At 37.5% G+C, this 24450-nt stretch overlaps 1 protein-coding gene and 1 pseudogene across 1 annotated transcript in view; both read left to right on the top strand.

Moving 5' to 3' along the window:
- NDFIP2 (Nedd4 family interacting protein 2) overlaps positions 1 to 24450 on the top strand; it is a 49537-nt gene that overhangs the window by 1597 nt on the left and 23490 nt on the right. Inside the window, exons 2-4 of the mRNA XM_036458176.2 lie at positions 17722 to 17887; positions 19543 to 19676; positions 23455 to 23548. Of these exons, the coding sequence (XP_036314069.1) occupies positions 17722 to 17887; positions 19543 to 19676; positions 23455 to 23548 (394 nt within the window). The remainder of the gene's footprint in view (positions 1 to 17721; positions 17888 to 19542; positions 19677 to 23454; positions 23549 to 24450) is intronic.
- Positions 16655 to 17667, top strand: LOC118730306 (annotated as a pseudogene).

The raw sequence follows: 24450 nt of genomic DNA on the forward strand, positions 1-24450 counted from the left end.
AGTGTGTGTACGTTTGCATTTTTCTAAGATAAGAGCTCATGATACTTCCATTTCATTTGGTTTACATTTTGTAAAACCTCCAAATGATCCATATTCTGAATTCTTTGGAAATTTACCTTTAAAAAAAATTTTTTTTCAGGACAGTTTGGAAAATATTGCTGCCAAAATGTAAGGCAATTTTCACGTTGTCAGTGTATATGGGTTTGGTGGTTTTATTTTTTTAAAAAGATATTCTTATTTTTGCAGACATTAACAAAAATAAAATGCAGTAGGTATTGAGTCCTATTGCCAGTGGGACTTTTTTTTTTTTAATCTTGTTTCTTTCCTGTTCCTATTTGTTTTCCTTAATGGCATTAGCTGATTTGAGTTCTTTCTGTTTGGGGATTTTGCTTATAAGAATTAACCATGTTCTCATGCACAAATCACTACTCAAAACATTTTTAACTGATGTAGCTGTGCCTTAATTTATTGTATTTCACATTTGCTTTCAGTGATAATAACTAGTTAAAACTTTACTTAACTATTAGTTTTTAAAAGTTTCTAACACCAAAGTATTGAAATTTGCTTTTTCAGTTTTAAGGCTTTTATTCCCTCTAAACCACCTTTCAATATAAGTGGACAATATCATATTTTATTGTGTGTGTTTTGTTTTCAAACTGGAGATATGTCCTCATAGACCTTGAATGGGTGGTGACATTCCCTCAGAGTAGAAGGCAAAAATCAGTTCTAAAGATACTAGTCACTTTAAGTAGAGAGGGCAACCTATTTGTTTTTCTTGAAGGCAAAGTGTTGAGAATCTTAGCATAGTTTGAATTTGGATTTTAATTCCTATTACTACTTAGTAATTTCATCTGGTTTTGTTAAAAACGGCCTGATCAATAACTGTAACTAAGTGTATGCCAGAGAAGCAGCTGAATTGGTTTCAAGTACACTATTATCTAGGGACCAATCTGTAGTTGTGGCTTATATGATGAACACAACTTTGTGGCTGCCTTTAGCTCAGTTTTTTTTTTTCTGGAAAGATTAATAAACAATTTAAGTTGTAAAGTTGGAGACAGGCAAGCATGCTTAGAGGTGAGGTGTGCAGTGTTAATGTATCACTTATTGATAGAGTTAAAATTTGGTATTCCATATTGGAGAGTTAGCATAGGTGCCCAGGACCATCAAAATGACTTACTACCATTAACCAATGCACAAGTTTTATGTGGAAGCATTTTTCCATGGTCTCTTCCCTTCCAATGTTAAATGGGTCTGAATTTTGTTAAGTAAAGCAGTGGATAACTGTGTAGAGCTACAAAAAGCCTTGATTGTTACCTGTCTAAATTTCAGAATGATGAAAATAGTCTTAGATTTGTAACATATGTTAACATAAAACATATATTTGCATTTTAAAACCATGAGAAATTTTTAAATATGAATGTTTTGATTTGTTTAACCTAGCCTAAACCTTGGCCACAGATTTTGAAAGAAAATATTAAGCTTATATTAACATTTCCAAAATGTTAGTTTTTTATGCACATAATGAAGTGTTCATATTATAAAGATCTAAATACTTTGCTCTTTCATATAGAGAATTAGTTACCCTTGATAAATCAGCTGGGAAGGAGGTTGACTATTAATGATTAAAAAAATGTGTTAAAGTCATCTGGGCTTATATTTAGAATGCGTTTTTTACAATTTGTGAACCCTTGGCTTCGTTAGGATTATTGAGTTATATAATGTAATATACTACTATATATGAATGTATATATATATATATAGTATATACTACATATACTATATATCTACACTATATTTATAATGTAGAGAGAAAAATATTATGAATAATGTCAAGTAAATAAATTATAAAATATTAAAAATATTTCAGTTTTTGCTGATGACCATTTTTGTGTCCCTTATTTAGCAACCTGAATATCAACTTGTTCTTTGTTCATATCAAGACTGAAAAAATCTTAAGATTTTATTTTACTTTATTTACAAGCTAACAAGTAGGTTAAAGTTTCTTGGTTGCTGGCAGAAAACAGGAGACTCTCCACGTCAGAAATAAATGACATTATTACTCATAGCACAGCAAGCTGCATCATCAGCAGCATATTTGTGCAGGTTTTCTTTGCCACAGGATCCATGAGGTGTGATGGGTCTAAATGCATACATTAATGGATCACACCTGAAGAACTGAGGAGCAAGGGCTAGCACTTTTTTAGCAAGCAAAAAACAGTGTAGCAAACAAATTAGTTCACCTTTGTCTGGGAGGGCAGTTAATGCTGTAACCCTTTTACGTAGGTGACTTATAATCCACTCAGTAGCAGAAAATGGATAAGCTTTGCAATCTGTCACCCTCAACAAGAATGTGCAGGGAGCCCTAACTGGTTTGGCTCAGTGGATAGAGTGTCAGCCTAGCCTGCGGACTAAGGGGTCCCAGGTTCGATTTCAGTCAAGGGCATGTACCTTGGTTGCGGGCATATCCCCAGTAGGGGTTGTGCAGGAGGCAGCTGATCATGTTTCTCTCATCGATGTTTCTAACTCTCTATCCCTCTCCCTTCCTCTGTGTAAAAATCAATAAAATATATTTTTTAAAAAAGAAAAAGAATGTGCAGGGATACTCAGGCCCATGATAGACTGCCTTGCCCAATAGGACATACTCTGGATGAAATAATAAATGTTGATTTTAAGGGGCAGTAATTTTCCATTTTAAAGGAATATTGCATCCTTTTACTGTATTTTGCTCAGTAGTTATTGCCTTTTCTTGGCACAATGCAGTTCCTTTGATTTTCAGTTGTCGTCTTCGAATTTATGAATATTCTCTATCTGGTTTATATTCTTACCACACTATTTTACATATCAATGCTTTATGCTTAATATAATGGACTAAAGGCTGGGTGCACAAAATTTGTTCATGGGGGGTGGGATATGTGTCTTTCAGCCCAGCCTGCACCCTCTCCAATCTGGGACCCTTTGAGGGATATCCGACTGCCCATTTAGGCCTAGTAGGATCTGGCCTAAACGGGCCGTCATACATCCCTCTCACAATCCAGGACTACTGGCTCCCAGCTGTTCGCTTGCCTGCTTTCCTGATTGCCCCTAATCACTCTACCACCAGCCTGATTGATCCCTAACTGCCCCTCTGCCAGCCAGATTGCCCCTAACTGCTCTCTCCTGCAGGCCTGATCATCCCTAACTGCCCTCCCCTGTAGGCCTGGTCACCCCTAACTGCCCTCCCCTGTAGGCCTGGTCCCCCCCACCTGCCCTTCCCTGCAGGCATAGTCACCCCCAACTTCCCTCCTCTGCCAGCCCGGTCACCCCTAACTGCCTTCCCCTGTAGGCATGATCACCTCTGCCTGCTCTACCCTGTTGGACATCTTGTGGCAGCTATCTTGTGTCCACATGGGTGCAGCCATCTTGTGTGTTGGAGTAATGGTCAATCTGCATATTATTATTTTATTAGGTAGGATAGAAGCCTGGTGCTTGGGTGGGGGCCAGCTGGTTTGCCCTAAGGATGTACCAGATTAGGGTGGGGGTTCCCTTGGGGTGTGGGGTGGCCTGGATGAGGGGCCTGTGGTGGTTTGCAGGCTGGCCACACACCCTGGCTACCCAAGTGGAGGCTCTGATATCTGGGATTTATTTATCTTTTATAATTGAAACTTTGTAGCAGGGTTCCTCAAACTTTTTAAAGTGGGGGCCAGATCACGGTCCCTCAGAGAGCTGGAGGGCCGGACTATATGAACTACTAATTCCTACTATAACACCTCGGCTGCGCTCACTGCCCAAAAAACCTGGCGGGCCGGATCAGACTCCTCTGCGGGCCGCATGTGGCCCGCGGGCCGTAGTTTGAAGATGCCTGCTTTGTAGCCTTGAGCGGAGGCCAGGGCGGGTTATGAAGTTTGGCTTCAAGTTTGGTTTCCTCCATACCCAGGGAAACCCAAGCCTCCAGCTTGCTCCTTGGCCACAGCAATTTTTGTTGAGATTTATTTATCTTCTATAATTGAAACTTTGTAGCCTTGGGCGATGGCTTGGGCCAGCCAGGCTGTACAGGAAGCTTGGCTTCCTCCATTTACAGGGAAACCCAAGCCTCCTCTTTGCTCTGAGGCTGCAGCCATCTTGGTTGGGTTAATTTGCATATTCGCTCCTGATTGGCTGGTGGACATGGCTTGTGGGTGTACTGAGGTATGGTCAATTTGCATATTACTCTTAGGATATTTTTCAGCTCTTGTTTTGCTTTATTATTGTTATACTAGAGGCCCGATGCATGAAATTCATGCCCAGGTAGGGTCCCTAAGCCTGGTCAGCAGTCAGGGCCTATCTGTGGGGCAACTAGCAGGGCAATCGGGGGGGGGAGGGGAGCACTGGCACCTGTCTTGGCTGGCCCTGGACCTGTGGGCTGGGGGCAGTTTCTGCATTGAGCGTCTGGCCCCTGGTGGTCAGTATGCATCATAGTGACCAGTCGTTCTGCCATTTGATTTGCATATTAGGCTTTTATTATATAGGATTGACACTTTGAACTTTTTCCTTGAAACTCCTTTCTTATTCCTGATATGAAGATACTTTCTACTCTTCTTTGACTTTCCTTTTCTTGGTGAATTTATATTGTTCTTAAATTTGATGCTTTCTATGGCATCAGACTATCCTCCAGTGTATCTTTCATTTGCACTGCATGATTCGTATTACTGACCTTTTATTTAATTCCTCCTTCCCCTACATTTAATTTTAAATCTTTCAAATATATAGAAAAGTTGAAAGAATTATACACTTACCAAGAAGGGTCTACAGTTACAAACAATTCGTATAGTGTTATTGTGTATCTGTCAATTCCTCTTATTTTTTGATGCTTTCAAAGTAAGCTGCAGGTATAAGGGTATCTCACTGTAAGTTGAATGTTTATCATTAGGCTAGAGTTTAATATTTCTTTATGGTTCTTTTTCTTTAGGGTAAAATTGACGTATAATAAAATGCATAAATCTTACATGGCCAGTTGGATAAGTTTGACACATGCATACACCTGGGAAACCCAAATGACTTCCAAAATATAGAGAAGGTATTAGCAAATTTAAGTTCCAACTTCTGTTTTTGTAAATAAAGTTTTACACAGCCATACCCATTCATTTACAATGGCAGGGATGGATATTTGAACCAGAGCTCACAAAGCCTGAATCAATATTTGTTATTCTGCCTCTACAGAAAAAGCTTACTGATTCTCCCAAATAGACCATTACTGTCATCTGGAACGTTCCCTCATGACCCTTTCCTTTCGATTTCTACTCCTCATATGATCTTTATTCTGGTGTGTTTTTCCCCCCACTTCAAATTAGTTTTGTATATACTAGAGTCATACAGCATATTGTTTGCAGTTTCTTTTCACTCTGCATGAAGTTTTGGAGATTGATCCATGTTATTGTGTATATCAATATCTTATCTCTTTTTATTGCTAAATAGTACTTTATTTTATTGTATAAATTGTATAACTCTACTACAATGTAAATCCATTGCTCTGTTGATAGACAGTTGGATTGTTTCAGGTTTTTGGCTATTATGGATAAAACTGTTATGAATATTCTTATTCAATTTTTTTGTGGACAGGTTTTTTTATTTCTCTTGTGTAGAATTACTAGGCAATAAGATAAACATATATTTAATTTTATAAGAAACCACTAGACTTTTTCCCCCCCCAAAGTAGTTGTATCATTTTTCACTTCCACCAATATGAAAGTTTTGGTTGCTTTACCACCTTTCCAAATTTTTGATATAGTATTTTTAATTTTAGCCATTCTGGTTAGGTTTACTGGATTTTTTTGAAGTATAAATTTCTGTTCTAAACAGACATGTTCTTTGATTTGACCTTCCTATATTTCACAGTGCCATATCTTTTTTTTTTTTTTTGGTACAGTGCCATATCTTAGCAATTCTTGCTCCCCTACCCCTTAATTTTTATGCACTAACTGATGGAGTCTAGCAGGTCCTCCTTATTCTTCAACCATAGTGTATTCTCTCTTACATTCCTGTGGGGTTTTTTCCTGTGTATTTCTCACTTAAAGTTCTGTACCACACCCTTCTAGATTGTTTGCCTCATAAAATCCGATTCTTTAAAAACTCCTACAAAACTGTAATTGGAAGAGGGAGGCATCTGTCATCAATGTCAAGATAGAGGAAAAATTGAGAATCACCATATTAGAAAACTTGTTATACTGAATTATCTTTTTTGTGTGTCTTTCTACTTCTAAACTGGTGTTCTTTCTCAGAGGTGCTATAGGGTTCTGTGAATGTCTGATTTTTATTTAATCTTTAAAATAGGTTTTAAAAAACTGTAGTTGAGGAAATTCACACTCCAGAGGTGTTTTATACTAAGCTTTCACAGTTTGAAGACTAGTATAATGTTAACTTGTGTTGCCAGGGTTATTTGTTTTGGAATGGACCCCAGATTAAAATTTCTCTGGTTGTTTCTGTGTGTGTAGTGGTATTAATTGTAAGTATATCATTGATTTGATTGAGTTCAGCTCATTAAAAAATTTATATGGATGAATTCATTAGTTCACACGAATGATGTTGAATCAAATGCTAGCCATCACAGGCATATTTGATCAGTACAAGATTAGTAATGGTATAATATTTGTGCGCTAACAAGTAAATACATTGGCATTATATCATGAAAATACAACATTATAGTAGATAGTTAATATGCTTATTTTATGTTTTAAGTGCCTCTTGTCAAATTTATGCGTTAGATATCGTTAACTATGGAGCAAAGGTCCTATGACTAATTTGTTCACCTAATATATGATAATTTATGAAGTATCTCTATGTGCCAAGTTCTAGGTACTGGTGAACAAGATAGTTAAATTCTTGTCTCACATCACATACTTTGGTGTAGGAGAGGTAGACAGATAAGTGGTTTAAGAACACGATTGGTTGATGGATTAAATAATACATTTTATCAATACTAGTCTAGCAGTAATAGAACAATAATGACTTTGCATTATGTCAGGAATATGCTGAGAACTCTACTAAGTGCTTTAGACATAAGAGCACATCTAATCTTGTTTAAATAACTATGGAATACACTCTGCTTACATGTATTAAATGTAAATTTACTGACAAGACATTGTAATTAAAATTAAGCTATGTACCATGTGATTGTAAATAATTCTATGTGTTTTCATGCCATGTTGTTACGGTTTCTTTAAATACTTGATCACTTAGCTAAAATTAATGTGTGGGTAAAATTCTTGTTCAAGACATTCCAAATGCAAGTTGGGAAATGTTGCAGCACTGTAATAAGACTATCAGATTATTTCAAAGTTTTGACTTGCTTGCTTTTAGGATTTGTTTGAACAGGAATAATTAACATTTTGAAAGTTTAGAAATGTGCTCTGGTTTAAATTGTCTGTGACGTTTCTCCAAAATTACGCATTACACCATGTAAAGAAATTGTGCTGTTTGGCAGAGACTTTGAGACTAAGGAAATAAACTGAATAGCTTTACACCATTACTAATTTTGAGGCTCTACGGACTGTTGAATGTTGGATGGAAGAAATCCAACAGTGAGGTTTTTATAGAACAAAGGTTTTTATAGAATATTTGTTCTCGCTTGGGTGGGACTTACATTGATATCAGCATGGCTTTTTTTGTGGTTTCCTCAAAAGGGGAAGGGATATGAAATAACATTTGAGACCCTTTTAAGTTTTTGTAACCTTTAGAAAACAAATGAGCTTCTGCTTACCTCATCATTGCTTGATTTGTTATTGCATTGCATATGAGCTATACATACTTTTTTTAGTTAAATTTTTTTAGAGGAAGAGGAAGGATGAGAGAGAAATTTTGATGTGAGAGAAAAACATCGCTTGACTGCCTCCTGCACCTATCCTGCCAGAGATCGAGCCCCTGAAACCTCGGGATGTGCCCTGACCAGAATAGAACCAGGAACCATTTGTTGCACTGGATGATGCCCAACCACCTGAGCCAAACCAGGCAGGATGCTATAAATACTTTTTTTTTTTTTTCCTTTTGAACTATAATACTTTTGTTCTCTTGTCTAACCCTTCTCCATCCACCACTTTGAACCACGATCTCTCTTGCCTTCTGGCTTTTGAACATAGTATTCTCATTTTCTCGTTTCTCCAGGACTAATACCTATTCTTTATTTAGGTCTGTTTAGATGTTCTTTTCCTCTCCTGTCTCTCCACTGCCATTTCCCATCCTTTAGTACAATGGTTCTCAACCTTCCTAAAGCCCTTTAATACAGTTCCTCATGTTGTGGTGACCCCCAACCATAAAATTATTATTTTTAAAATATATTTTATTGATTTTTTACAGAGAGGAAGGGATAGAGAGTTAGAAAGATCGATGAGAGAGAAACATCGACCAGCCGCCTCTTGCACACCCCACACCGGGGATGTGCCCGCAGCCAATGTACATGCCCTTGACTGGAATCGAACCTGGGACCTTTCAGTCCAAAGACCGATGCTCTACCACTGAGCAAAACCGGCTTCGGCCATAAAATTATTTTCGTTTCTACTTTATAACTGTAATTTTGCTACTGTTAATGAATCATAATGTAAATACCTGTGTTTTCCGATGGTCTTAGGGGACCCTGCTAGCGGTTCTCAACCTGTGGGTCGCTGGTTGAGAACTGCTGCTGTAGAGCCTAAGACCATCGGAAAACAATTTCTTAATCTCTTATTTTCATTTTAATGTCTGTAGGTCTGATAATAATCCCCTTTTCACTTCGAGATTTGCTTTCTCAGTTTTTTTTCTTTGATAGTCTAGCCTATAATATTTTTCAATTTTGTTGATCTTTTCAAAGAAACATCATTTGGCTTTGTTAAATATCTCTGTATTCTATTTTACTAACTTCTGCTTTTACCTCATTTATTTTTATTTATTTATTTATTTATTTTTGTTTTTTTTCCAAAATTTATTGATTTTTTTTTACAGAGAGGAAGAGAGAGGGATAGAGAGTTAGAAACATCGATGAGAGAGAAACATCGTAGAAACATCGATGAGAGAGAAACATCGATCAGCCTCCTCCTGCACACCCCCTATTGGGGATGTACCCGCAACCAAGGCACATGCCCCTGACCGGAATCGAACCCGGGACCCTTCAGTCTGCAGGCCGACGCTCTATCCACTGAGCCAAACCGGTTTCGGCTTACTTCATTTATTTACTATTTTCTTTCTTTCTGGTTTACTGTACCTTTTATTTTCTAGCTGAACCAAAAGATAGATATAGAGACAGTAAAGCAACAAGCAGATTGTCAAATTACAGCGGGGAGGGGAGGAGGATCTGGGGGAGATAATAGATCAACCGAAGGACTTGTATACATGCATATAAGTACAACCAATGGACATAAAACTATGGGGAGGGAGGGGATATGGGGGAGGGAGGGAGGGGGGCAAAAAAAATCATTAAAATATGTAAAAAAAAAAATAAATTAATTAATAAAAAAAAAAGAAAAAAATAAATATTTTCTAGCTTCTATTGGTGAACCTTTGATCACTGACTTTAGACCTTTTTTTCTAATGTAACATTTTCCCCTAGTGCAAGCATTGTTCTAACAGTGTTTTTGCTATGTCCTGTAAAGTTGGATATCTTATATTTTTGTTTTTTAGATGTTTTCTAATTTTTCTTACGATTTCTTCTTTGAACCATACATTTAGAAATGTGTTAAATTTTTATTTAGTTGGGATTTTCTTAGGTACTTTTAAAATTTCAAATTTAATTATTTTGTGAAAACTGTAATCACATTTCTTTTAAGTTTATTGAGACTGGTTTTGTGATCTAATATATTTATATATTTATTTTGCTAATGTACTGTGTGCATTTAAAATTTATATACCTGGTACTCTTCCATTGTTGTATATAGTATTCTAGAAAATGTCACTTAAGTTGGTTCATAGTATTGTTCTGATCTTCTGTGTCTTTACTGCTACTTGTTTTTGTGTTGGTCTATTAGTCACTGAGTAAGGGACGTTAAAATCTGCTATGATTGTTGAGTTATCTCCCTCTCAATTTCTTGCTTCCTAAATTTTGAGGCTCTCTTTTTATAAAATACCCCCTCTTTATCTCTGGTAGTGCTCTTTGTCCTCAGGTCTATTTTATTTAATATCAATATAGCCATTCCAGCCTTATTATAATTATTTTTTATTTATTTTTTTTGGCATGGCATATCTCCTATCTGTTTCCTTAAACCTGTCTGAATCCTTTAAGTATGTCTTTCTTGGTGTGATATGGTTGTTTTTTGCCATGGTATTGTTTGTTTTCTGGTTGTATTTTGTTGTTGTTGCTGCTGTTGTAGTTCCTTTTTTCACCCTTTTCTGTGTTTTTATGGATCATTTGATTAAAAAAAATCTTTTTTCAGTGCCCCTTTTAAAATTTCTATTGCCTTTTTAGATTATTTCTCTGTATATTATTTTTTTGCTTCCTCTAAGATGATAATAACTAGTGAAAAGTAAGGTATGTATATATAACATTAGTGTCGTATATGTAGAACTTTGTAACTAACCTTGATGTTATGTGTATTATCCTATATAATAAAGACTAATATGCAAATCAACTGAACAGTGGAACAACTGGGTTGCTATGATGTGCACTGACCACCAGGAGGCAGACGCTGAATGCAGGAGCTGCCCCCTGGTGGTCAGTGTGCTCCCACAGTGGGAGTGCTGCTCAGCCAGAAGCTGGGTTCACAGCTGGAGAGTGCAGAGGTGGTGGCAGGAGCCTTTCCTGCCTTGGTGGCAGTGGGCAGCGGGGAGCGGGTCTAAGCTGTCAGTTAGAAATCTCCCAATGGCTCTCGGACTTAGAGAGGGAGCAGGCCAGGCTGAGGGACACCCCCCTGCCCCCAGTGTGCAAATTTTGTGCATCAGGTCTCTAGTATACATTCATTGAAAACCCTGACAATGTTACAATTTTTGGTTTAGTGACACATATTTTTAAAAACTTAAGAGGAAATTTTTTTTTTAATTTAAACATTTATCATCCCCTATATACTCTCCTCATTCCTGTAGTTTCTCTTTATTAAATGTTTCAATACTCACACCCCCCCCCCCCCAAAAAAAAAGAAACAAACCAACCTTTATTTTACCTTTATTCCTGCAGCATACAGATATATATTGTGGATATAGAATTTTTGGCTGAGTTTTTCTATCTCAGCCTTTTAAGATGTTTTATTTTCTCCTGACAACCATAGTTTCTGCTGCAAAACCTGTAGTTACTTGAATCATTGTTTCTCTGCATGTAATATATTGGTTTTCTGAGGCTGCTTTCAATAACTTCATATTTAGATTTTTAGAAATTATATATTACGTGTAGGTGTGCGTTTCTTTGAATTTATTCTGTTTTAGCCTTACTGAAGTTGACTTTATACATTTATTTCATCCCTTTGAAGAATTATATACATTATTTCTTTAAATTTGTTTCCTGTTCTAGTCTCCTTTGAGCCTCAAATTACATGTTTTTTTTTTTAGATCTTTAAAAATGTTTTAAGTCCATTTGTTTGCTTATTTAATTTTCAATCCTTTTCTGTTCTTTAGAATGGATAAATTCTTAAAGTCAATTTAAATTCACTGGCTCTCTCATCCTGGCCGGGTAGCTCAGTTAGAATGTCATCCCAGTATGCCATTTGGGGTTCAGTCCCTGATCAGGGCACATGTAAGAATCAGTCAATGAGTGCATAAATAAGTGGAACAAGAAATTTCTCTCTTCCTTTCTCTAAAATCAGTCAATAAAAAAGTTTTTAAAAATTAATTTACTGTCATCTTCGTTGTGCATGGATCCCAATCACTGGATTTTTTATTTCATTTCAAAATTTCTGTTTTTTGTTTGTTGGTTTATATTTCTCTGCTGAGATTTCCTGCCATTTTATTAATTTCAAGGTAATCTTGCTTTACTTCCTTCAACAGCAATAATAGCTGCTTTAAAATTCTTGTATAGTAACTATCACTTGAGTCATCTTCGGAATTGGCATCTCTTGATTTTATTTTCCCTTGAGAATGACTTACATTTCATTTTATTTTGAATTTGTAGTTATATTGGGTTTTATCCTGGATCTTCTGAGTGTTGTACTATGGTCCTCTGGAGAATATTTCGTTTTAGAAGCAGTCAACTCAGATTTAGATTGCAAATACTGTTTCATACACTGTTCAGTGGTTTTGTGTAAGATCTGCACATGCATTATTTGAGAGTTAGAGATATCCCCTCACTTTCTGATTTTCCCAGGCTCCATTCTATGCTTTGTCTGTCTACAAATAGCATGATTTATAATGGGGTTTTAGCAACCTAACCCACGATGCCTTTCCACAACTATAGTTCTGCTTCAGAGTAAAACTGCAAAAAGAAAAAAAAAAATGGGAAACTCTCATCTGTACAGGTGGCTTCTCCAAATTTTAACTTCCCTCTATATCCCTATTTATTGTTTAATTCAGAATGCTCAGGTAGTTTTTATTTTTTTTGTATTTAGTTCTAAATTTATACTTGCTGTCAGTAAGAGGGTTAGACTGTAGGGGGCATACAATCTCTGGAACTTTTTTCTTGTTGTTGTTAATACTCAGCCGAGGATCTTTTTCCATTGATTTTTAAAAAGAGTGGAAGGGAAGAGGAGAGACAGAGAGAGAAATGTCATTGAGAAAGAGATATTGATTGGTTGTCTCTCTCACCACAGTATTAGTAGTAGTCCTAAATGCCGAAACGGGTTTGGCTCAGTGGTAGAGCGTCGGTCTGCGGACTGAAAGGTCCCAGGTTTGATTTCGGTCAGGGGCATGTACCTTGGTTATGGGCACATCCCTGGTAGGGGGTGTGCAAGAGGCAGCTGGTTGATGTTTCTCTCTCATCGACGTTTCTGGCTCTCTATTTCTCTCTCTTCCTTTCTGTAAAAATCAATAAAATATATTAAAAAAAAAAGTAGTCATAAAGGTTATCTTTTGCCAGGATAGATTACTGCCTATAAATTTTTATTGGAGGCATCTTGAAATAGAAAGAACCTGAATTTAGTGATAATAAAACCTGAATTTGAGTCTGTCTTTGCCCCTAATTAGGTGTGTCAATTCAATTATTTAAAGTTTGTTCCATCTTACCTCAAAGGATTGTTCTAGGAACTATAGTAGTTGATATGTATAAAGTGCTATTTAGTAGTTATTTATTTTAAATATATTTTTATTGATTTCAGAGAAGAAGGGAGAGGAAAAGAGAGATAGAAACATCCATGATGACAGAGAATCATTGATCGGCTGCCTCCTGCACACCACACTCTAGGGATCAAGCCTACAACCTGGGCAAGTGCCCTTGACCAGAATCAAATTCAGGACCCTTCAGTCCGCAGGCTGACACTCTATTCACTGAGCCAAACCAGCTAGGGCTATAAAGTGCTTTTAAAAAAACAAACAACTACTAACATTTAATGGGCTTTAACTATGTCAGGCATTATTTTGAGTATGTACAGATGTTCATTTTTGTACTCTACAAAAACCATGTGAGAAAATAGACCCCACTTTGTAGATGATACTAGTCAAAATGAATTAAGTGCTGGAGCTTAGGTTGAATATAGAAAAGTTATTCCAACACCTCTGTTCTTAACCAATATGCTTCTTATTCTTAGCTCCATTTTAGTGACTGAATAGTAGTCTCAGAAATAGTTATGCCAGTATTTTTATTTTTTTGTACACAACATTTTCCTACATGGTGCTTTTTTCTTTTTTTAATACACGGTGCTTTTTTCATTGACCTTGTTAAAAGGAAAATTAATGTGTAACAATACTTTCAAATCTTTATCAGTGTTTTAATTATGCTAACTAAAGTATTCTCTTTAAAGCAGAATTGTCTTTCAAAATGTAAAGTTAAAAATTTAGATTACCAGGGTTTTTTCTTTTCCAAAACTACTTGGTAAATTTGTTTTATTATTGGAGTTTGAGTACTAACGAAAACTACCTACTCCTCTCTGGTTCCTTCACAGGCACAAGTTATATTTTTTGTCTTATGCATCTGTACTTGTAGTGCAAATCAATGCAGTAATGGAATTCACATGTCAATTTTTACTGGAAAATGACAGTCATGTTAAGTTTTGTGAAAAACCTTGGTGTAACATTTTTTTTTTATTTTTATTGACTAGTACTTTTAGAAATGTGGCATTATAGTGATCATTATAAAATGAGAATAAGAATTTATATAGGAATAAAGAAATACATATATAAGAATAAATATATTTACTTATTTAAAGTTAGCACATGTTTGCTAACTTTTGAGAGAGAATGTATGTGTGAGTGTGTGTGTGTGTGTGTGTATTTGGCTTTTGCTCTTATGAAATTATTCAGATTATGTGTATATTTTTATCTGCCAACTTTTGAGGGTTTGTTTTGGCAAATAATACTTTGGTGGAAGAGCCCTTTAACTGTTGCCTGTAATGGCCTCTTGGCATTTGCTATGCTTCCTGGATGAATCATCAACAACAACATGTCTTAGTAATTGATATTACTCAGTAGTAGTTTTGCTTGAGGATTCTGTTCTTAGCCTCTCTGTTTGCTGGAAAAAAATGAAACTTTCTCTGAAGAAAGTTGGTGTTTCAGGCCTGGGTCTTGCTGGTCTTGGCCCCGTGGTTTACCTATGATAGAATAAGTAAACTTCTGTTTTCCTTTATTTTCCACATTATAGCTCTTGCTTCAGAGGTCCTACTTGCTAAAAGTTAGAAGTTCTAGAGATTGATGAGTTTGGATTTGTACCTATTTCTTGCACCCATTATAGTACCTAGAATATAGTCATTTCATAAAGTTTGTTTAGTGACTGATTGATAACTGACTGATATGAATGAATCACAGGAAGAAGGTGAAGCTGGAAGACCCAGTCAAGTTTATGTAGCTAGGAGGTGGTAGATCTGTACCTTAAATTTTGATCTTCTGGCATCAAATATCTTCTTTTCTAGTTATTCATGTACCAACTACCTAATCATCTAAAGAATGAAATCAAATAAGACAGTACACCATACTAACTTTTTAAATGACAAATGAATGCTTGTAATAGTTACTTTAACAATATTACTTGGAGTTAGTTGTCTTATGCCCTTGCAAATGAAACCAGTCACACAGCATTTACCTTCTATCCAGTCTCTGTGTTAGAGGTACCTAGTCTCCGCAGTTTTGGATTCACTGTTAGTTAAGGCAAGATGGCAGAGGAAATTTAGGGCCCCTATAAAAACAAGCAGAATTAATAGTGAAAGGTAGGAGGAGAAACAGAAAGATAGATATCCCTATCTTTTTTAAGTAAGTCATGAATAGAATGTATATGTGGGTAGAAAGAAGTTAGTGGAGAAAAGGAAAGATGTTATTTAAAGGAAAAACAATCTCTTGGGAGGCAGGATCTTCTCTATACAGTTGTCTGACATTTCAGAGCAAAGAATAAGTTAGGATGGATGCCATAATGATAAATTTAGAGATGCAGAGGGAAATAAGTTGGAGGAAGTTTTGCTTGAAAACGTGTTTTCCTCTGTGAAGTAGGAAGCAAAAGATTTTATCTGAGAGTTCCATGATTGGAAGTGGGAAATAGGAGAGTGGTGGAGTTGAAACATCTACCATTGTGATGACTGGTTCTGACAGCCCTGCTGGGATCAGAAACTAAATTTGTACTGGCATCAGTCTACTCAGTTATGTGATGTGTTTTCATTCTTGACCAGGAAAGAGTAGACAGAAAGTCCCAGATTGGGTTTCAGTGGGGGGTAGATGTGGTAGAAGATATGGGAACTAGGAAGTTTAGGGTGAGTGTCATGCAAGTTTTTCACTTTATAGTCTAGGCCAGTGGTCTGAAAGGTTGGCGACTGCTGGTCTAGGTTATACAGGATACAAAGTAACCAAGTGGCAGCAAATGGAAGGTCCAAAGAATAGACATAAGTGCAAGCAAGGGAATGAGGTAAAAGCCAGGAGGAAGTGGTGACCAGGAAGTAAAATGTATAAATCTATTATCTTCTAGTAGAAGCAGTTCTATAATAGATGAGGTCATGTAAGACCACTCAACTCTGGGTATTATTACTCTTCCAGTTTTATAATTGAGGTGTTAAGTTGGTTTATCTTGTATTATAATAGGATTTAAGGTAGAGGAGACAATATTGGGGTTATAGAGCTTACTCCCTGGGGAATGTTTGGAACCTTGTAAATACAATCAGGATGTGAAAGCATCTGGCAAGTTGTATAGATGTGTGAACTTGAGAGGTTCTTGATTTAGTACTGGCAATATTCAAGAAAATTTTCCTTCTTGTTGCCAGATAAGGGGACTTTGGGCAAGGATTAACATTCTTCTTTGAGAGGCCTTAGGAATGTAGTGCTATCGTGGAAAACTGGATTTAGATTAAAAGTGGAAAGTCATCTTGAAAAGTGAAGATATTAGAGGTTTTTAATGATCATATAGGGTTTCTAAGCAATAGAGTGGAAATGGTTAGAAGCTGGATTATAGAGTTTTAAGTTAATCTTTCGTTTTATACGATATATATTTTTATTTTCTTATAATTTTTTTTCTTTAACTTTAAGATAATTTTAGACTTATAGAAAGGTGTGGGGAGAATATTGTAAAGAATTCCTTTATACATGCTGTATGTAATCCCTGAGCTCCAATCACCCATCCCCATCCCACCTGCACACTCCCACCCCCACCTGCTCTCACCTGTTTCCACCCACTCCTACCCCCTATGAGATGACCAAAGCCCGAGAGCCTGCCTATGAGGTTGCTATCCAGGTGAGGCTGTGGGGCTAGAGCCGTCAGGATGGGAGCAGTGGGCCTCTCCCTTATTGCCAGCACCTGTAGCTCTAGGCCTTCCTCCACCTTTTGGAGCACAGCTTCCTTCAGGAATCCCTCACCAGAGATCCCTGTTTCCAGATTTCAGATAAGTATCTCCTGGCCATGGTGCTGGTCTGCTTCTGGCGCACCAACCTGAAGCTCAGCAAGTACAACTGCAGCAACCTGTTCTTGGCACTGTACCTTGCAAACGATAGGGAGGAGGACCTAGAGGAAGCCAAATGTATGATTTTCCTGTGGGCCCCGTGTGAGGATTGGCATAGTCAGGTGGCAGACGTTCTGAATCAGAGGGATAAGCTATGGGCAAGGATGGGCTTCCAGGTTTTAGTGAGCCCTTAGTGCTGTGAGAAGGTCATGGCCATGGAAATATCCCACTGGGCCTGGACTCAGGAGTGGTGCCCCCACCAAGGCGGGGCTCACAGGAACTACTCAAAGGCCAAAGCTGGGATCACTCCCCCGGGCCCCGGCTTCTCACCACCCCACCCCACTGCTCCCTCTGTGGCTCATCCCTCTCCATAGCCTCTACTCCTACCAACCCTGCCCCTTGCCTGTCTTACCCAAGAGTTCTTCCCCAAAGCCTGACTCTCAGGGGCTGAAGACCCCTGGGGTGGGGCTTCCTCATGGTCCTACCCTCCCAGCTGCATCTGGAGCCAGGCACCTACATCCTTCACATACTCCAGGAGCTGCTACCAGTGCCCTAGGATGAAGAGCAGCTGGCCTGCCTGCCCACTAACTGATTTTCTCTTCATAAATTCTTAACAGTTTGTTTATTGTAAAGAAACTATAAGAATTCTAAAGCTGTTAGAGACTGATTAGGTCTCTTAAAATGTTTGTTCATCTTTTAAAATGCTATTTTACTTTCTTTATAGCTAAAAAGTGACAACCTGACTGAAATGATCTTTAAAAATTAACAAATTTTAAAAAGAATCATTTTAATATTTCTTTGTTTTTCTTTGTTTTTTAAGCTTTACAATGAAGAGGATAATTCAGAATCACCTGCTATAGAGCAGCCATCAACTTCAAACCCAGCACCACAGATTGTGCAGACTGCTCCTTCAGCATTAGTATTTGAAACTGACTCTTCTCCTCCACCTTATAGCAGTATTACTGTGGAAGTACCTACAACTTCAGGTATTGTTGTGTTTTTTGTTTGTTTGTTTTAAATGTATTTTTATTGATTTCAGAGAGGAAGGGAGAAGGAAAGAGAGATAGAAACATTAATGATCAGAGACTCATTGATCAGTTGCAAATTGACCATTACTACAACACATGATGGCTTTCCCCATGTGGTCAAAGGTGGCTGCACCCATATGGACACAAGATGGCCAGCAGGGGCGGGCAGTTAGGGGCGATCAGGCCAGCAGAGGAGGGCAGTTAGGGCTGACTAGGCTGGCAGAGGAGGGCAGTTGGGAGGAACCAGGCCTATAGGGGGCAGCAGTTGGGGGGGACCAGGCTTGCAGAGGAGGGCAGTTGGGAGTGATCAGTCCTGTAGGGGAGGGCAGTTAGGGGTGACTGGGACAGCAGATGAAGGCATTTGGGAGGAACCAGGCCTGCAGGGGAGGGCAGTTGGTGGGGACCAGGCCTGTAGGGGAGGGCATTTGAGGGGGGGGGGACCAGGCCTGCAGGGGAGGACAGTTAGGGATGACCAGGCTTGCAGGGGAGGACAGTTGGGGATGACCAGGCTGGCAAGAGAGGGCAGTTAGGAGTTACTGGGCCAGTAGGGGAGGACAGTTGGGCGTGATCAGGCCTGCAGGGTTGGGCAGTTAGGAGCCATTGGGCCAGCAGCAAAGCAGTTAGGCATCTATCAGGTTTGCAGTGGAGTGGTTAGGGGTGATCAGGCTGGCAGGCAGAATCAGTTAGGGGCAATCAGGCAGGCAGGCAAGTGAGCGGTTTAAGAGGCAGCAATCCTGGATTGTGAGAGGGATGTCTGGTGGGATCAGGCCTAAACGGACAGCCGGACATCCCTCAAGGGGTCCCAGATTGGAGAGAGTGCAGGCTGGGCTGAGGGACACCCCCCCTTCCCTGTGCATGAATTTCATGCACTGGGCCTGTAGTTTGTATATAATGTTATTTGATCATGCTTGTTCATTGCCTAGTTTGATGTATAGTTTTATGTTGACTTATTTGTCTTTGGCTATAAGATTTAATGACTGCTTCCTAAAATTTATTATGGGCCTACATTTCTTCATTATTTTACAAGTTTTCAGAGTATATAATACAGTGAATTTGCTATCCTACATTTTTTTTTTTTTTTTAAATCTATTTGACGGTAGTTTTGAAGGAAGAAAATCCCGAAGATGTCTATTTCTGAATGATGGAAGATACTAAAAGTGGAAATTGCAATCCCTTTGTTGTGACTACCATTGCTATGCTGTGTACCAAACTACCTCACACTTATTGGAGTTATGTAGCAAACATTTATTATTATTAATAAATGATTTTGCCTGTGAGATTATTTGGGCAAATAAATTAATTCTTTGACATAGCAGTGTTGGTTAATTCTCTTACATTTTTTTCAAAATCTTATTCTTAGAGTTTTTGTTTTGTATATGAGCCTTTTAGATAATATTTATTAGTCCATTCTCTTTATAATAAATATAGGACTAGAAAACATATATGATTAAGTAGTAATTTCTGTGTTTTATAGCTTATAACATAGGATTACAATAGTAATAATAATCTTTAGTGGCCTGCCTGTTATAATTTATTAAATTATGTATTTGGCTATAAAATCATATAAAATAGTTCCTTTTAATGCTTATCCTTTGAAAATTCATTTTCTTTAGATGCAGAAGTATACAATGAGTTTTATCCTGTGCCACCTCCATACAGTGTTGCTACCTCTCTTCCTACGTATGATGAAGCTGAGAAGGCAAAAGCTGCTGCAATGGCTGCCGCAGCAGCAGAAACATCCCAAAGAGTAAAAAAGTTTTATTTCCTTTTGAGAATATTATTTGATATATCTATTTAGTAATATCAAAATAGTGGTCTGTATTTGAGTATTTGTGCCTGTGTATATATTTAATATATTACTACTATTTATATGTATCATTTTTATTGAACTAGGTACTCTCCTAGTTAATTTACCTTCTTCATTCCTTGACCTGCTCATTTCTATTTCTTTTCTTTTGATCTTCCCCTTTATCCCATTTTACATTGTAATTCTCCTATACCTGTGGTCGGTAAACTGCAGCTTGCGAGCCACATGGGGCTCTTAGGCCCCTTGAGTGTGGCTTTTCCACAAAATACCACGGCCTGGGCGAGTCTTATTTTGAAGAAGTAGCATTAGAAGAAGTTTAAGTTTAAAAAAATTTGGCTCTCAAAAGAAATTTCAATCCTGGTATTGTTGATATTTGGCTCTGTTGACTAATGTTTGCCCACCACTGTCCTAGACCTTATCTTTACCCATATAATTATCATTTCCACATTCTTGATTTTAGGCATCTCATGCACTGGCCTTAACCTCCCATCCTTCTGACCCACCCTAGGAACATGTTTATAAAGAAAAGTTTTCTGTTTCCAACTGCTTTTAATAAAACTCTACCTGTGAGGATTGTGGAAAACTTCATGGAAAGCAAAATAAAATTGTACAGGAGACGTACTTAGATGTTTATAAATAATATTTTAAATTCATTACTTTCTTCTTTTTTTAATCCTCAACTGAGGATATTTTTAGAGAGAATGGAAGGGAGAGGGAGAGACAGAGAGAAACACCGATGTGAGAGACGCACATCGGTTGGTTGCCTCCCACCAAGGTCGGGAGCCTGTAACTGAGGTATGTGCCCTTGACCAGAATAGAAAATAAGACGCTTCATTTCGCAGGCTGATGCTTTATCCACTGAGCAAAATTGGCTTGGGATTAAATTCATCAGTTTCTAACCCAGTGCTCCATCACTTTTTTCCTATATAATACTTCTTTATATATATATTTTTTAATGGATTGAGTGATTTTAGAGAATGAGGAAGGGGGAAAGAGAGAAAAATAAACATCAATTTGTTCCACTTACTTATGCATTCATTGGTTGCTTCTTGTGTGTGCTCTGACTGAGAGGAGATCGAACCCACAATCTTGACATATCGGGATAACACTAACCAACTGAGCAACCTGGTCAGAGCTCTAGTATGTGTTTCTAGAGTTGATTCAGATTTTTTTTTTTTAAAGGTCTAATTAGTTTTGAATATAGGCATACCTTGGAGATAATGGAGTTCAGTTCTAGACCACAGTGATAAAGCAAAGTATTACAATAAAGCAAGTTGTAATCTTTTTGTTGGTGAAGCATCTTGCCTTCCATTCAACATTTGTGAAATGCAATAAAGCAAAGTACAATAAAATGAGACATGTCTGTATATTCACTTGTAAATGAATCTCAGCTGGGTGACTTGAAGCCTGTTTCTTGAATCTATTCTTCTCGGGAGAATGTAGGTGGCCAGGAGACTTGAAAACACTATTTTCTATTTTTTGTGTATAGGGTTGCATCTATCATATGAAAAATTAAAAGATTTATGAAAATAAATTTATTTTTAATATTTCTATGAAAAACATTTGAATTCTATATAATTCACTTTATAAAACATTTAGAACATGGCTTGTTCTTGTTTATCAGTTAGTCTCATTTTATAACCCTGTCGTGGATAGGGTTTGGATTTTTTTGTAATGTGTTTTATTGTTTTTATTAAAAAAAAAAATATATATATATATATTTAAATATATTTTATTGAGTTTTTACAGAGAGGAAGGAAGAGGGATAGAAAGCTAGAAACATCGATGAGAGAGAAACATCGATCAGCTGCCTCCTGCACATCCCCCACCAGGGATGTGCCACAACCATGTACGTGCCCTTGACCCGAATCGAACCTGGGACCCTTCAGTCTGCAGACCGACGCTCTATCCACTGAGCCAAACTGGTTTCGACTAAAAATATATTTTTATTGATTTCATAGAAGAAGGGAGAGGGAGAGAGAGATAGACACATCAATGATGAGACAAAATGCTCTGACTGGGAATCGAATCATGACCTCCTAGTTCATAGGTTGATGCTCAGCCACTGAGCCATGTTTTAAATTGTGTGTCAGTATCTTGTCTTTTGACATAAAAACTAGCATTTGATAAATTGTGAACAAATCCAGAACAAGGACCTTCTATATATGATTCTAGCACCTATCTGTCATCTGGGACATGTTTGGTACTTAATAAATGACAATTAATGAATGCTTTCTTTACATTTGCCAATGTGGGAAATTAAGAAGAAAACACCAGAGTTGTACTTCATTTTAAAATATTTTACCAATTTTAGGATTTATAAATCAACGTAAAACATAGTTATAGTTGAAATTATTGCATAGACTCCATATTTTATTTTTTAAACATTCTATTTAAATGTTTCTGTTCTTTTAGTAGTTGAATAAAATTCCATGGAATCAATCCTATATAATAAAACCCTAATATGCTAAGTGTCCGGTTGGCCATGCAACCAATTAAAGCATAGTATGCTAATGTATGGTAAGGCCTTTTAACTGCTTGCTGTGACGTGCACTGACCACTAGGGGACAGATGCTCAAACTGGTAGGTTAGTTTGCTGCTGGAGTCCAGCCAATCAGGACTGAGTGAGACATGACAGACATACCCTGGAGCCCTCCCGCAGTCCCTTCCCCAGCTGGTCAGCCTCTCTGACAATAGTCCATTATTGATGGGCATTTATATTGTGTCTAATCTTTTGCTTTTTTTAACATTGCTGCAGTGAATTATCCTATATAATAATGAGGTAATATGCAAGTTGACCTTCACGCCCTCACAAGATGGCTGCCCCCATGTGGTCAAAGATGGCTGGCAGGGGAGGGCAGTTGGGGGGCAATCAAGCCTGCAGGGGAGGGTAGTTAGGGATGACCAGGCTTGCAGGGGAGGGCAGTTGGGGGGCAACCAGGCTTTCAGGGGAGGACAGTTGGGGGCAACCAGGCCTGTAGGAGAAGGAAGTTAGGGGTGACCAGGCCAGCAAGGTAGGGCAGTTGGGGTTGATTAGACTGGCAGGGGAGGGCAGTTGTGAATGATTGGGCTGGCAGGGGAGGACAGTTGGGGGCAATTGGGTTGGCAGGGGAGAAGTTAGGCATCGATTAGGCTGGTAGGGGAATGATTATGGGGTGTTTAGACTGGCAGGCAAGTGAGTAGTTGGGAGCCAGCAGTTCCGGATTGTGAGAGGGATTGGGCCTAAACTGGCAGTCAGACATCCCTCGAGGGATCCCAGATTAGAGAGTTTGCAGGATGGGCTGAGGGACCCCCCCCCCCATGCACTTATTTTGTGCACCGGGCCTTTAGTCTTTAATACATTTCTTATAAACATGAGTATATGTGTGTATCTGTACAATGTATTTGAAGAGCTGGAATTGCTGGGTCAGAAAGTATGTATAATTTTGTTTTTGATAAATATTGCCACTATTGATGTTTAAAGGTCCTGTTTCCACTTGACAGTGGAACATCTATCTTTCTTAATATAATTTTCATTAATTCAGTGTTATTCAACTTTTATCTTTTTTGTGTTTACCCTTGAAGTTACTTTTTTCAAGGGTGCCCATGAAAAATGAACACTTGCTAGACATTGTACTCATCTGTTTTGTTTTATACAACAAATTGAGGATATTAGATTTTATTTAAATTCTTATTTTATATTCAAGGTAATGAAGTTCTAATGTCTGATGTTTTACAGATTCAGGAGGAAGAGTGCTCACCAAGAGATGACTTTAGTGATGCAGACCAGCTCAGAGTGGGTAACGATGGGATTTTTATGCTGGCGTTTTTCAGTAAGTGATCTTTCCTTTCCAAACTTTTTAGTTTTTTTTGCATGTATTAGCTATGTATTTTTAAAATAACAGACAGTGAGAAAAGGCAAATATTGTTAGCAGGTGTCTACCTTTTTTAAAATGTAAATTGTTCCCGATACCAGCTAAGTGTGATCAAATGTTACAGTACAAACCCTAGAATTTATTACTTATCAGATGACTGTATTGTAGTCATCATGCTAGATGCTGACTGTATAGAGATATACAAGCATCTTTAAGTTAAATATAGTTTTATATGAGAAATGTTGCATGCCCATTTAATATTGTAAAAGCATGTAGAATGAAATTATAAATTCTGCTTTTGAAGCAGAGGACTTCCATTTGAGTGTCTTTAAACCAGAAGAGAAGTTGGAAAAAGAAATATTCTGGGCAGCTAGAACCATGTGATTTGAGACACAAAAGTATGAAAGTGTAAGTCTTATTTGAAGGGAATGGTGAGTAGCTAGAAGTCCAGTAATCTAAGTTATATTTTGTAACATCTTGCAAAATTAATATTTAACTTATAAACTTAAGATACTTGTGGGAAAACTGTGTTATGGTCTTTATTATTTCAGTTTCTGATTGGCACAGTGTAAACAGTAAATAAGATTATGAAACTCAAAAAATTAAATTGCTAAAATAAGTTTTGGAAACCTGATATTCATGTAGTCTATATATGGTTAATTTCTGCCTTCAGCTTAGTTAGATGATCAAGTTTTTATACCTTCTTTGATAGAATGCTAATATTATTCATCTTAATTCATGATTTATTTTGATAATAAAACCCAGAAGTGTTTACTTACTTAGAGTACAACATTTAACTTTAAAAATAGAAAGTACATACTTTCTGAATTGAATTACTTTTGAATCTGAAAAATTACCTC

This window comes from Pipistrellus kuhlii, unplaced genomic scaffold (assembly GCF_014108245.1).
Source record: "Pipistrellus kuhlii isolate mPipKuh1 unplaced genomic scaffold, mPipKuh1.p scaffold_m20_p_3, whole genome shotgun sequence".
In the NCBI taxonomy this organism is placed as follows: Eukaryota; Metazoa; Chordata; class Mammalia; order Chiroptera; family Vespertilionidae; genus Pipistrellus; species Pipistrellus kuhlii.